The 15,783-nt window shown below is 49.0% G+C and overlaps 1 protein-coding gene across 1 annotated transcript in view; it reads left to right on the top strand.

Moving 5' to 3' along the window:
- The first annotated feature begins 15,232 nt into the window (after positions 1-15,232).
- Positions 15,233-15,783, top strand: part of LOC112119523 (olfactory receptor 51A4-like) — an 80,403-nt gene continuing 79,852 nt past the window's right edge. The window contains exon 1 of the mRNA XM_026658749.1: positions 15,233-15,775. Within this exon, the coding sequence (XP_026514534.1) occupies positions 15,233-15,775 (543 nt within the window). The remainder of the gene's footprint in view (positions 15,776-15,783) is intronic.

Raw genomic sequence — 15,783 nt, 5'->3', positions numbered from 1 at the left:
AGCAGAACCTGTGCTGGGAGCAGGGCTGCAGCCACAGAGCCAGAGACATAGCCCAGGGAGAGAAGATCCTGTGCTGGGAGCAGAGCCGCAGCCACAGAGCCAGAGACGCAGCCCAGGGAGAGCAGAACCTGTGCTGGGAGCAGGGCTGCAGCCACAGAGCCAGAGACGCAGCCCAGGGAGAGCAGAACCTGTGCTGGGAGCAGGGCTGCAGCCACAGAGCCAGAGACGCAGCCCAGGGAGAGCAGATCCTGTGCTGGGAGCAGGGCTGCAGCCACAGAGCCAGAGGGGCCAGAGAAGCAGCCCAGTGGGCGCTGGAGGCAGGGCAGCAGCATCAGTGCTGAGACAGAGTGGAGCTGGGGCTGGAGCTGGAGCTGGGTGTGGTAATCAACTGGGGCCAGCCAAGGGGGGACCCTGGGCAAAGGGCACAGTACAGAAAGACACTCCCAGCCAAGAGTCCTTGCAGGCCAGACTGGGAGGGGGATCTTAACCCGGCGGGGGGCTGACGCTGGGAAGAAGGATTCCACCACCCAAAGCCCGGTGGTGTGTGGCCACCGCCAGAGCAAGTGTCCAACCCACAGCATCCCTGCAGCACAGCCAGGGCCTGAGAAGAAGGCCTGGGACAAGGAACAGACTGTGAACTGCCCTGATGTTCCAGAGACACTGTTTATGATGTTCCCTGCCACAGAGCGGGGTGATGTGTTTCCTTCAACCTTTCCCATTTTTCCTTATTCTTTTTTTAATTAATTGTTGATTAAATAACTTGCATTTGATTTAAATTGTATGTAATGATCAGTGGGTCAGGGAAGTGCCCTGTGCAGAGAGAGTACCCGGAATGGGGACACCCTAACCCCTGCCCTAAGTGACTGCAGCAGGGTTGGGGGTTGAGCCCCCCAGGAATCCTGGGCCCAGCCTTGTTGGGGTTACAAGGACTCTGCCAGACAGGAGAGTGGAAGGGGAGTCCTCAACGGCAGGGAGGCCTCTGGGTAAAGGATGTGGGAGCGAGGACTTAGAATCTTTCACTAGCCCACCTCACTGGGGCAGTGCAGAAGCCAGGAAAGTTCCCCACAATAACAGGACCATTCCCCCGCTTACATGAACAAGAGGAGGAGACCCTCTGAGCTGTGCCTGAGGAATCTGTGAATCTGCAAGACAGTCACTGTTATGTCCGGCTGTCTGTGGTGTAACATGAGGCTCTGTATCCCAGTGCAGAGGGAAATAGCATCTCTGCCACTGGTCTGTATGATCAGAAATGTCCACTAACTAACCCTCAGTTCCTTCATTTGTGGGTGCTCTGCTTGAGATACGGCCAGAAGCACCCCCTCTTGGGATTTTATTGGGAGTCCTGCATAATTTCCTGTCTTTCTGAAAGCTCCAACTTCTGGAATCAAGAGAATCTCAGCATTCTGTTGTCTCAATATTTTTTTAAAGATTGTTGCAGAAAAACTAGAAAATCCAAAGCAAGTGACCCCAACAACTTCGACATCAAAGGTAAATGAAAACGAACTCCACATTCATGTATTTTTAAATCTACTTATTTTTAACCAGTCTCATGGGTTTTGGGGGAGTGACTTATAATTGTTGAATGGGGCTTGGCAATACTGCGCACCTAGTTCAAAAGATCTGAAAACCAGCTAGCAAATGAAACAAAAAGTATCAGCAATGTTTTCAAAGTACATCAGAAGCAGTAAGCCTGCCAAACAATCAGTGAGGCCACTGGACGATTGAGGTAGTAAAGGAGCAATCAAGGAAGATGAAACTGTTGTGGAGAAGCCAAATCCATTCTTTGCATTGGTCTTGACGGCAGAGGATGTGAGGGAAATTCCCACGCCTGACCCATTTTTTAGGTGACAAATATGAGGCACTGTCCCACATTAAGTTAACGATAGAGGACATTGTGATGCTGCACCATATATTAATCATAGCGGTATGATTATGAGATCATTATGATGCATCTGGGACAAGATATGTCTTGTGAGGTGTCATTGGAAAAGTTATGATTTGGTGAATATGATTATCCCATTTGTGTGCATGTATCATTTTTGTACCTAAAATTATGTATATTGACTATGGATCTGTATTTCAAATGTGCTTACTCTGGGTAACACCGACAAATAGCCTTACTGGTACACCAAGGAAGAAGCTACACAGTGCTGATGGATCATCAACAAAGACAATGGACCACAGAAGAGCTTAACCTTCCTGTGAACATTTCAGCCAGCCTATCAGTAATTGCTGTGTGACTTGGTGCCTGCCCCACACTGGCTCTGAGCCAGCGTAGGGATGCTGAGTGGCATGCAGTCAAAGGAGGGGCTTCAGGGGAAACAGCCAATTAGGGCAGCAGCTGCAGACAATTCGGGTGGCGGCTGGACCAGCCAACCAGGGCCCAGCAGGCCCATATAAGAGGAAGCTGCAGACCAGAGCAGGATAGACCAGAGCCCTTGGGAGAAGACTGACTTTCTAGAGGGCTACAGAGAGACCAGCACCTGGGGAAGGGCATGTGTTAGCAGGGACCAGAGGAGCTAGGAAGGGCTCCTGGTGGGCTGCCAGGACTTAGAGGTTCAAGGCCCTGGGAAGAGAGCAAAAGAGCTGGATCCAGAGGCAGGAGCAGAAGGAATTGAGGCTGCGCGGAAGTGTCCCAGGGAATAGAGACAGTGAGCTGGAAGGAAAAGGCAGGAAGAAGCTGCTGTTTGCAGGGTCCCTGGGCCAAGGGCTGGAGTAGTAGGCGGGCGTAGCCCCCACTAGCCACTGAAGGAGTGGACCAGCTGTGGACTGCCAAGCCACTGCGAGGAGTAGCTGGACTAATGGTGCAGGAGTCCCCCATAAGGGGGGGAAACCAGATGTTGAGACAGCCGGAGGGCTATGCCACAAAGCAGATGTTGAGAGAAAGGAGCTGTAATGGTCTATAGGCAGAGGCAAGGATGGGAGAGCCACCACTACCTGAGGGCGCACCTGCTGGGACTGAGTTAATTCCTGAAACACCCAGCAGGAGGCGCCAGTGTGGTGAGTGACCCCATGACAGGCTGCTAAGACTCAGCAGGGCATGCAAGGGCATGAGAGCAGATCACATGACACTGAACTCCATTCTGGTACCTGAATTTTTCCATAAATTGGGCTGGGAATTTGGCTTGAAATGAAGGGTTCCCACCATATGGAAAAACTATATACGGTGGGGAGTAACATCCTCTCTTGACTTCACTCACCATACAAGAGAATTCCTGGAAACACCGGATGAACAAAGACTGAACTGGGAGAAGTGCTGTTCCCAGGCTAAAGGGATGTCTAGCCTGCATATGGAAACTTGGTAGACTGCTTCTATCATCAGTCAGGGTGAGAAATTGCTAATTCATATCCCATCTACCTAGTATGTTAGGTTTAGTTTGCATTTTTGTTTATTTGCTAGGTGATCTGCTTTGATCTGGTTGCTATCCCTTATAATCCCTTAAAATCCATCTTTCTGTAGTTAATAAACTTGTTTTATGGTTTATCTTTATCAGCATGTTTTGAGTAATGTGTCTGGTGAAAATTTCAGCTCTGTGTACAAATGCTGTTGCATATCTTTCCCACATCAATGGGAAAGTGACCTATATTAATGACCTATATTAATAATTCTGCTGTGCAGATACCTGTGCAGTGAAAGATGGAATAATTCTGGCTTTATACTGCAGGAAGCGTGCAAGGCTGGGTAGCTGGGAAATTGGCTGTTGTCTCCTGCCTCTCTTTGAGTGGCTTAGGTAAAGCACTCAGGCAGCTCAGTTGGGTGTGTGGCACCATCATCTGCTGTCATACTGGGTGATAACAGGGCTTGAAGAGGCTGTCTGTGTTCACCAACAAAGCATTGTAAGATTGGCAAGCCCAGCTGGAAGGTGAAGGGGCACAGCGGTTCCAATGGCTCCCTGACTGCCCCCAAGGGGTGACAACCTGTCACAGTGGTCTGTTACACTCAGCTTCCTGGATTCATCACCATGGAGTCAAGGGAGAATACTGATGAACCAGGAAGCCGAGTAACACATCCTGCCTCCTCAGCCACCCTGGAACCTGCATGGTGTATAATAATAAGCAAAAACTTCCTTGGGCAAACCCCGCAACCTGCAGTCAGCAGCCACAGCTCTGCCAGGGGAGGTTTAACCTGTCCTGGCCTATTATATCCACCACCTATTGTTCCCAGCATTCTGTTAGCTTTTTTGACTGCCTCTGCATATTAAGCGGATGTTTTCAGAGAATGATACACAACTCTGAGATCTCTTTCTTGAGTGGTAATGGCTGATTTGGAACCATCATTTTGTAGGTGTAGCTGGGAGTATGTTTTCTAATGTGCATTAATTTGCATTTATCGACACTGAATTTCATTTGCCATTTTGTTGCCCACGACCAAATTTTGTGAGATCCGTTTGAAACTCTTCGCAGTTTCCTTTGGATTTAAGTATGTTGAATAATTTTGTCTTGTCTGCAAATTTTGCCACCTCACAGCTTACCCCTTTTCCAGATCATTTATTAATATATGGAACAGCACAGGTCCCAGTACAGACCCCTGTAGGGCACCATGAGTTACCTCTCTCCATTTTGAAAACTGACCATTTATTGCTACCCTTTGTTTCCAGACTTTTAACTAGTTACTGACCCAGGAGAGAATCCTCCTTCTTATCCCATGACTACTTAATTTTCTTAAGAGCCTTTGGTAAGGGATCTTGTGAAGACTTTCTGACAGTTCAAGTACATTATGTCCTCTGGATCACCCTTGCCCACATTTTTGTTGACCATCTCAAAGAATTCTTATAAATTGGTGAGGCATGATTTCCCTTCGCAAAAGCAGTGTTGACTCTTCCCCGACAAATCATGTTCCTGTATTTGTCTCATAATTCTGTTCTTTATTATAATTTCAACCAGTTTACCTGGTACTGAAGTTTGGATTACTAACCTGTAATTTCTGGGATCCCCTCTGGCGCCTTTTTAAAAAATCAGCATCACATTAGCTATTTGCGAATCATCTGGTACACAGTCTGATTCAAGTGATAGGTTACATTTAATAGTTCTGCAATTTGATATTTGAGTTCCTTCAGAACTCTTGGGTGAATATCATCTGGTCCTGGTGATTTTTCTTGTTTAAATTATCAGTTTCTTCTGAAACCTCTTTGATGGGTTGTCACCCCTGGAGTGCAGACTGGGGCCTGGTCTACACTAGGCTTTTATGTCGAATTTAGCGCCGTTATATCGAATTAACCCTGCACCCGTCCACACCACGAAGCTATTTAGATCGACATAGAGCTCTCTTTAAATCGATTTCTGTAATCCTCCCCAACGAGAGGAGTAGTGCTAAATTCGAAATGGCCATATCGAATTAGGCTAGGTGTGGATGGAAATCGACGCTAATGGCTCCGGGAGCTATCTCACAGTGCACCACTCTGTTGACGCTCTGGACAGCAGTCCGAGCTCGGATGCTCTGACTAGCCACACCCCGGGAAAATTTGAATTCATTTTCTTGTCTGGGCAGTTTGAATCTCAGTTCCTGTTTGGACATCGTGGTGAGCTCAGCAGCAGTGGCAACGATGCAGAGCTCTCCAGCAGAGATGGCCGTGCAATCTAATAGAAAGAGGGCCCCAGCATGGACTGATCGGGAAGTCTTGGATCTCATCGCTGTGTGGGGCGATGAATCCGTGCTTTCAGAGCTGCGCTCCAAAAGAAGGAATGCTAAGATCTACGAGAAGATCTCTAAAGCCATGGCAGAGAGAGGCTACAGCCGGGATGCAACGCAGTGCCGCGTGAAAATCAAGGAGCTGAGACAAGGCTACCAAAAAACCAAAGAGGCTAATGGACGCTCCGGATCCCAGCCCCACACATCCCGTTTCTACTAGGCACTGCATTCCATCCTGGGTGCGGCCGCCACCACTACCCCACCCGTGACCGTGGACTCTGAGGATGGGATATTGTCCGCGGCCGGTTCCTCGTCGGACATGTTAGCAGACGGGGAAGATGAAGAAGGAGATGAGGAGGACGAGGCAGTCGACAGCGCTGGCACCGCTGATTTCCCCGACAGCCAGGAGCTCTTCATCACCCTTACCGAGATCCCGTACCAACCGTCCCCATCCCTTACCCCGGACACAGAATCAGGGGAAGGATCAAGCAGTAAGTGCTGTAAACATGTAAACATTTATTTTTAACAGAACTGAAGTATTGACAATATTTAAAATGGCTTATTTCCTAAAGTGCTTTAAACATATAAACATTTATCTGCTACAAAACTGGAATATTTACAATATCAACAAAGGGTTTCTCATGATTTTTCTGACTTGGGCTCTTCACTATTTAGTCCCAAGTATTTAAAATTTTTTTTACAATGTCCGGTTATTCATGATTATGCAGCTCAAGACGCTCCACTCTTTAGTCCCAGTGCACCTAGGCGAAAATGCGGTCAATATGGCCGGGGATAGAGGAGAAATCCTCATAGAAGAACTCCTCGTATGTCTCATGCAGGTACAGTTCAAGCCTGTTTATCAGGTTCCTGGGTAGGGCGATCTTACTGGGCCCTCCGTGGTAGCACACGTGTCCCCGCCACGCCACAATCAAGTACTCCGGGATCATCGCACGACATAGCATGGCGGCATACGGCCCCGGTTTCTGCATGCTTTCCCGCAGCATGCGTTCCTTCTGGGTGTCCGAGATCCTCAGGAGGGTGATGTCGCTCATGACGCCCTGCTTTGAATTAGGGAGGGGAATGTTAGTATTGGGACTGCTTTACAGCCACGCAGGGGAGGGAGAGGGGCAGCATACAGGGATCTTTCCCTGGGACAGCCGCGAGGGGGTGGGACAGGGGCAGAGTTGATGCTGTCCTAATTGCTGGCAGCAGAAACTGGCATTGCTTTCAATGTGAAAGGAGGCCAGTGCTACTAATAGAGTTTTAAGCAGCCACAAGTCTACGGCTTACCATGATTGCCCGCTACAGAAGTTCAGGTCTCCAGCCACGCTTCTCAGATCACTCCAAGACCACCGCAAGTCCACAGGCACTGAAGGCGAGGGCCGAAAATTCGACCTTGTTCTGAGTGCGCATGTGAGAGGTGCAGTGCATGGTCTTGTTCACAGAGAAAGACTAGGTTCTTTGTATACAATTTCATTTATCTGTCTCAGGAATTCACTCCCTTTTTACAATTCACACAGACACATCTGCGACTGTCTCCCAACCCAGCCTGTCAGCACACTCCCAGAGGCTAGCGCAGATTAGGCGGAGGAAGAAGAAGACGCGTGAAGACATGTTCTCAGAACTAATGGGCTGCTCCCGAGCCCAGGCAGCCCAGCAGACACAGTGGAGGGAGAACTTGTCACAAATGCACCGAGCAGTCATGGAACGGGAGGAGAGGTGGCGTCAGGAGGACCAACAGGCTACTGAAAAGCTGCTTGGACTAATGAGGGAGCAAACGGACACGCTCCGGCACCTTGTGGATGTTCTGGAAGACCGGAGGCAGGAGGACAGAGCCCCACTGCAGTCTATCTGTAACCGCCCTCACCCGCCACCAAGTCCCACACCACCCTCACCCAAAGTCCAAAGAAGGAGGGGCGGCAAGGGCCGTTAAAACTTTCAGTCAACCCCTGCAGACTGCTCTAGCACTAGAAGGCTCTCATTCCCCAAAATTTGATAAGTCCTTTCCTACCCACCTCACACAAGCCCCCGTCCAAGTTTCACCCCCCACGTTTCATGTGTGGTTCACAATAAAATGTTTGTTTCTGTTCATTACTGTTTCAGTCAGGTTCTTTTGAGGGAGAGTCTGTCTGGAGGGGGGGAAGGGGCTTGGTAATTGGACAGGACAGTCACCTTTAGCAGGGTACAGAGGCGGGGTCAGGTCCAGCATCAGGACACATACACAGTGCAGTCACTGGTTACCCTGGTCAGTCTGGGAGGTGGTTTTCATGTTCTGGGGGGGGGGTTGCTCTGTGACTTTGTGGCGGGGGAGGGCAGTTACAGATCTTATGCAGCGGTCCTTATCCTGGCTCACAGATCCACGCAGCAGGGGATCTGTAACCCTACCCCCCCTGCCAGAAAGTCACATAGCCGACACATACACGCAGTCCCCCCCAGGAGTGCTGGCAGGCTCCATTGAAATAACCAGTGCACCAGTGCGGAGCCTGTCATTCCGGGAGTTTAGAAGCATCATTTGCATCAGAACACTAAACCCGCCCCCCGCCACAGTCTGCGTCCCCGGTTTAAAACATTCCCGCGAAAACAGCAATACAGACAACGGTGTTCATTAACAAAATAGAACTGATTTTATTTTTTGGGAAGGGGAAGGGGGTGAAGGGGGTATGTAACTGGAGAGGATAGTCAAAATGAACTGGGTAAAGAAACGGGGGCAGGTTCAGCTTTTCTGTCCACAAACTGAAAAGTCACAGGTTGCCCTGCTCACTCAGGAACCTAGCTTTCAAAGCCTCCCGGATGCACAGGGCGTCCCGCTGGGATCTTCTAATCGCCTGGCTGTCTGGCTGGGCGTAATCAGCAGCCAGGCTATTTGCCTCTAGCTCCCACCCCGCCATAAAGGTCTCCCCCTTGCTCTCACAGAGATTGTGGAGCACACAGCAAGCTGCTATAACAATGGGGATATTGGTTTCACTGAGATCACAGCGAGTGAGTAAGCTTCTCCATCTCCCTTTGAGACGGCCAAAAGCACACTCCACCACCATTCTGCACTTGCTCAGCCGGTAGTTGAAGAGTTCTTGTGCAGTGTCCAGGGCGCCAGTATAGGGCTTCATGAGCCAGGGCATTAGCGGGTAGGCTGGGTCCCCGAGGATGACTGTAGGCATCTCCGCATCCCCAAGAGTTATTTTGTGGTCTGGGAAGTAAATACCTTCCTGCAGCCGTCTAAACAGACCAGAGTTCCTGAAGATGCGAGCGTCATGAACCTTGCCCGGCCATCCGACGTAGATGTTTGTAAAACGTCCCCGATGGTCCACCAGTGCTTGCAGCACCATTGAAAAGTAGCCCTTTCTATTGATGTACTGGCTGGCCTGGTGGTCCGGTCCCAGGATAGGGATGTGAGTCCCATCGATAGCCCCACCGCAGTTTGGGAATCCCATCGCGGCAAAGCCATCTATGATGACCTGCGCGTTTCCCAGGGTCACTACCTTTGAGAGCAGTACCTTCACGATTGCGTTGGCTACTTGCATGACAACAACCCCCACGGTAGATTTGCCCACACCAAAGTGGTTCGCGACTGACCGGTAGCTGTCCGGCGTTGCAAGCTTCCAGAGGGCTATGGCCACTCGCTTCTCAACTGTGAGGGCTGCTCTCATCCTGGTATTCTGGCGCTTCAGGGCAGGGGACAGCAACTCACAAAGTTCGAGGAAAGTCCCCTTCTGCATGCGAAAGTTTCGCAGCCACTGGGATTCATCCCAGACCTGAAGCACTATGCGGTCCCACCAGTCCGTGCTTGTTTCCCGGGCCCAGAATCGCCGTTCCACAATATCCACATGACCCATTGCCACCATGATGTCCTTGGCGCTGGGGCTCGTGGTTTCTGACAGCTCTGTGCTACTCTCCGACTTCAGGCCATCACGGCGGTGTCGTAGCCTCCTCGCCTGATTACTCTGCATCTGCCTCAGGGAAAGGTGTATGATAAGCTGCGAGGTGTTGAGAACGGCCACAACTGCAGCGATGGTCGCAGCGTGATCCATGATCGCAGTGCTGTGGCGTCCGTGCTGTCACTGACCAGAAAAGTGCGCGAACTGATTTCCCGCCGGCGCTTTCATGGAGGGAGGGAGGGCGTTAGTGACGGACGGATGACGACACATTTTTTTACTCAGAAGGCATTGGCGGCTCGACCCAGAATTCCGATGGGCAGCGGGGACTGCGGGAACTGTGGGATAGCTGCCCACAGTGCACCGCTTCCAATATCGACGCTCGCCCCGTTAGTGTGGACTCACAAAGTCGAATTACTGTCCTTAGTGTGGACACACACGTTCGACTTTGCAATATCGATTCCACATATTCGATTTAAGTAAAATCGAACTACCCTCGTAGTGTAGACATACCCTGGGATACTATGGAAACCCTAACCTTTCAGCTGGGCTGGCCTCTCTCACACTGATCAGCTGCTGACATAGCCAGCCTCTCCAGGCCCCGTTATCACCCAGCACAACAGCAGGTGGCACCACACACCGGACTGAGTTACCTGGGTGCTTAACCTAAGCCACTCAAGGACAAACAGGAGACAACAACCAATTTCCCAGCTACCCGGCCTTAGAGTTTTGCAGGAGTATAAATCCAGAATTATACCGTCTTGCACTGCACAGGGATCTGTACAATGCAAACTCATTTATATAAGTCAGCTTCCCCTTGATGTGGGATAGATATGCAACAGCCTTTGTTTACAGAGCTGACATTTTGGATCCCCAAAAGAAATTGGAGGCTTTTCATCCACCTCTCCCTTGTAAAACAAAGGTTGCACTGATTGAGTCTATGGCTGAACTTTGGGAATGGAAAGGTCGAAAACTCCCGACCAGTCTATGGCTTGGCCAATGTCTCCATCAGTTACTCTAACCAGCCTTCCCATCTCTGTGCAGCCCCCTCCACCCTGTACAATGCCCCTTCAGCAGATCCTGCGGGCAGTGGCTACTGTGACAGGCCCAGGTAGAACATTTCTGACAAACCTGTGCTAGCAGTGAGCTAGAGCAGTTGCAGAGGCACAAAGATTGTGGGTGGGCCGAGCTACCAGTGGCTCATTGAGATCTGTGCATAATTAGGGGGATCCAGGGGCACTGGGTCCCCTTTTTATTCATCCAGGAGAAGGAAAGGAACCTCTGGTACTGGAATGATCTGAGGCAAATTCCCCTGTACGGAGCCTTGTGGAATCTCCCTTCCCCGGCCAGAACCCTGGGTTTACAGTGCAGGGAAAGGGGCTGCTGGGGAGAAATCAGGTCCTATATTATTATCATTATTATTTATTATTTATTTTATTTCAGCAAGATCACAGCTGTGACAGTGTCATTTTTTCCACTTGGCTGCACCCAAGGCAGCCATGTGATTAATATGTCATCATATGAACAGTGATGACAAGCCTGGATTCTATGAATAGAGCCTGCAGCAGGGCTGGTGCTGCAGTAAGATTGGCTAGAATCACCATGCTTCCCCTGTGATTTGGCCGCCTGCAGTTTGCCATTGGCTGTGACAGCAATTAGAGCTGGTGCACACTAAGTCAAGCAGCTGAGGTTCCCTGGTGGCTGAGAGGACCCCAAGGGAATGTGCAGGCATGCTTCATAAATACAGTTGCCTCCCTAACTGAACAGATACTGCCTGCTGCCCATGCAACCTCTCCGATGACTCCTTGTGCTTTAGGTTGAAGACCTCTGGTGTCTTCGGCTCCCCTTCTAGCAGGAATTGGGTATGTTGGCAGGTTTCACTGTCTTTAACATGTGAAGTGAAGGGGACAGGCTGCAAACTGTTTCCATTTGCAGATGTTTTGTGCAGTGGCAGAGGACTCAGCTGGGCGGTTGGGGTGACTCAGTGATGGGGCTGAAGGGCAGGCAGCACTAGGTAGCTTCAGAACTCCTCCGCTACATCTGCCCATGCTCCACGCTGGGTTATTCAAGCTACCCAAAAATCTCACATTGAAAGCAACTTTGAAACATTACAACTCTGATGCCCCTAGTCAAGATTTCTCAAGGGCTCCCATTTCTAGAGGTGCCGCGTGCTCTGGGCCCGATCCTGCCAGGGGCTGAGCAAGAGGAAACCACAGGGAATGTCAGTGACTAGTTCCCAAATTGCCTCAGATTTATTTGCTCCTGGAAATTTAATCAGCAAATGTATTTCTAGTGATTTTATTCTCCAGCTTAATTGTGAATGCAGGAGTTCAGAGCTGCGTTGCTCTGTCTTAACAAATTTGATGAGACAAATTTCTGTTTCCTGACTGGCTGAGGGCTCCAGCACGTCTACCTTGTAGATACCCCTCACAGTTATGGGTCTACCGGCATCTCTGCCCCCTCTCTGGTCTCCAAGTGCCAGATGTCAGGCCCTGTACCCTGCCCTCTCATGGCTCATTGAGATCTGTGCATAACTATAGGGATCCAGGGACACTGGGTCCCCTTTTTATTCCTCCAGGCAGCTGAGGTTCCCTCATGGCTGAGTAGACCCCAGGGGAATGTGCAGGCATGCTTCATAAAGACAGTTGCCTCCCTAACTGAACAGATACTGCCTGCTGCCCGTATCACCTCTCTGATGACTCCTTGTCCTTTAGGGTGAAGATCTCTGGTGTCAGCGGCTCCCCTTCTAGCAGGAATTGGGTACGTTGGCAGGTTTCACTATGTTTAAAATGTAAAGTCAAGGGGAAACGTTGTGTTGTTCCCGGATGCTATGGAGAGAGAGGAAGTTCCATTTCCATGAATACTCATGTATTTGACTTTGAAATCCACTTCCTGCAAACCCTCATCATGCCTGAATAACAGGTTCTGGGGTTACTATGTACTACAGAGTGAGAGCTCAGGGAATGAATATTTTCTATACTGACTCTAATGCCTGTTACCACTCCGGATACAGGATGCAGTTTGACAGAACAGAACCTGAGGGGAACCAGTCAGCTATTAACTCAGGGAAAGAGGAGCTACTAGACTTTTGTTTGCCAAAAAGCAATTGCATGAGGGCTGAGACAAATATACAAATATTACAAACCAAATTTTCATGACGTATATCAAAAGCCAGCAGCAGAGTTGGAATCTCTATAGGAAGGAGCAGTGGTAACTTTACTGCGTAATGGTTTTGGCTTTAGAAAGTATGTCAAAAGTACTCCTCATACTGTTTGCAATGGGTTTCTGCTATTAACTCTTTGTACAGTGAACCGTTGTATGATACTGTCTCCTGGTAACTGACCAGAAGCTGTTTCTAACACTTACATTCAGGGTCATTAACACAAACCTTCAGCAATACATGCAAAAGACTTTCCAAAAGGTCATGAGAGAACGGAACCGCTGGTCTGTGTTTCAGCAGAGTAGAGCTCAGGTGCAGGAAATGGGAGGGAAATAGTGGTTTATGTAATTTACGCCAATCATCATGAGCATGCTGAAGTAACTTGCACACACACCTGGACATTAGTGCAACACCAGTGTTTGAAGTATTCACCCATTTCTGATGCCAAGACCTCCCCCACCCAGCTAAAGTAACTGTCTGTGTTAGCTGGTAATTTGCCTGATATCTACAGACGCTTGCATGGGGGAAAAGTTACAGGTCCTGGGAGGATGGAGAGAAGCCTGTAGGATGATTGAACTCTCTGGATTCCATCAACACTGGCTAGTTAAAACACTTCAGCTTCTCTTGGAGGAATTCTTGGGGGTCAGAGTGTATCACTGGGGGCATTTGGTAAAGGAAAGATAATGGAGCCTTTTTCTGATTGAATTTATACATGTGAATCTGGAGTTACAGTGTTGAAGTCAATGTTATTGAATTAAGCACCTGGCCCTAAGAATTTATCCCAAAAAACTGCAAAGGGGCAAGTGGCATCATTTAAACACTCAGGAGTGGAGAAAATAAAAATATGTTTAATGAAACAATGAAACACATTTATAAATAGCTTGAATGCAGGACACACAAATACCATTTTCACCATGCACTTGCCATGCGTTTACCCACATGCCGCCAAGTTAAAGAAGTATGGGCTGGATGAATGGACTGTAAGGTGGATAGAAAGCTGGCTAGATCGTCGGGCTCAACAGGTACTGATCAATGGCCTCATGTCTAGTTGGCAGCCGGTTTCAAGCGGAGTGCCCCAAGGGTCGGTCCTGGGGCCGGTTTTGTTTAATATCTTTATTAATGATCTGGAGGATGGTGTGGACTGCAATCTCAGCAAGTTTGCAGATGATACTAAACTGGGAGGCGTGGTAGATACACTGGAGGGTAGGGATCGGATACAGAGGGACCTAGACAAATTAGAGGATTGGGCCAAAAAAAACCTGATGAGGTTCAACAAGAACAAGTGCAGAGTCCTGCACTTAGGACGGAAGAATCCTATGTACTGCTACAGACTAGGGACCGAATGGCTAGGTAGCAGTTCTGCAGAAAAGGACCTAGGGGTCACAGTGGACGAGAAGCTGGATTTGAGTCAACAGTGTGCTCTTGTTGCCAAGAAGGCTAACGGCATTTTGGGCTGTATAAATAGGGGCATTGCCAGCAGATCGAGGAACGTGATCGTTCCCCTTTATTCGACATTGGTGAGGCCTCATCTGGAGTACTGGAGTTTTGGACCCCACACTACAAGAAGGATGTGGAAAAATTGGAAAGAGTCCAGCGGAGGGCAACAAAAATGATTAGGGGTCTGGAGCACATGACTTATGAGGAGAGGCTGAGGGAACTGGGATTGTTTAGTCTCCAGAAGAGAAGAATGAGGGGGGATTTGATAGCTGCTTTCAACTACCTGAGGGGGGGGGTTCCAAAGAGGATGGAGCTCGGCTGTTCTCAGTGGTGGCAGATGACAGAACAAGGAGCAATGGTCTCAAGTTGCAGTGGGGGAGGTCTAGGTTGGATATTAGGAAACACTATTTCACTAGGAGGGTGGTGAAGCACTGGAATGCATTACCTAGGGAGGTGGTGGAGTCTCCTTCCTTGGAGGTTTTTAAGGCCCGGCTTGACAAAGCCCTGGCTGGGATGATTTAGTTGGGAATTGGTCCTGCTTTGAGGAGGGGGTTGGACTAGATGACCTCCTGAGGTCCCTTCCAACCCTGATATTCTATGATTCTATGATTCTATGTTGTGATACAAAGGGCCACACTTAGAAAGTGGAAGGCCAGAAATCGAGTCTGTCTGAAGGTCAGTTTGTAAAATCAAACAGTACTCAAGTAGTCTGTGGAACTCACAGTCAAATCTAATTACAGCAGCGAGGATTTTTTTAAAATCAGTCTTGGAAGGGCTCTAAACCTTCCTGACTTACACCACAAATAATGTCTAAATATTGGGTCTCGGGGGGGGGGGGGGGGAACTTTCCCTGGGAGCAGGTTATCTCATAGCTCCCAATTGCAGGGCTTCTTCTACCTTCATCTGAAGCATCTGGAACTGGCCACTGGATACTGGGCTAGATGAACGACAGGTCTGATCCCATCTGCAAAGGCCTATTTTCCTAGCGATGCTGTTCTTGCTGATATTTTTTGAGCTCCTGCAAGTTGCTAGACCTGCACAGAAAGCAGAAATATGTCTCATTAAACATCACGTAGTCTCTTTTTTTTTCCTTTCAGGAAGGAAAGTTGAAAACTCCTTGGACTTGTCCAGCACATTATGTCTGCTGTCAATGACACCAAATTAAATTCTGCTGTGTTCCTTCTCACCGGGATACCTGGGCAGGAAGACGTCCATCTCTGTATCTCTATCCCCTTCTGCTTAGTGTATATTATTTCAATATTAGGAAATTCAGTCATTCTGTTCATTATAAAAACAGATCCAAGCCTCCATGAGCCCATGTACATTTTCCTTTCCATGTTGGCCATCACAGACCTTGGCATATCAATAGCCACCGTACCCACGATATTGGGCATATACTTGTTTAACTCTAGGGAGATCAGCCTCGATGCCTGTTTAGCGCAGCTGTTCTTCATCCCCTTGTTTCAATGCACTGAATCCTCCATCCTCTTGTTGATGGCCTTTGACCGCTTCATTGCGATCCATAACCCGCTGAGATATGCTTCCATCTTAACCCTGCCAAGAATAGCCAAGATGGGACTGGTGGCTGTGCTAAGAGCGATGGTCATAATACTTCCACTTCCCTTTCTCCTGAAGCGGTTCCAATACTGTCGAGCCAATGTCCTCTCCCATTCCTACTGTGTGCACCG

This window comes from Terrapene carolina, unplaced genomic scaffold (assembly GCF_002925995.2).
Source record: "Terrapene carolina triunguis isolate 2854851 unplaced genomic scaffold, T_m_triunguis-2.0 Scaffold511, whole genome shotgun sequence".
NCBI lineage: Eukaryota > Metazoa > Chordata > Testudines > Emydidae > Terrapene > Terrapene triunguis.
This window is presented reverse-complemented; position numbering and strand designations above follow the sequence as displayed.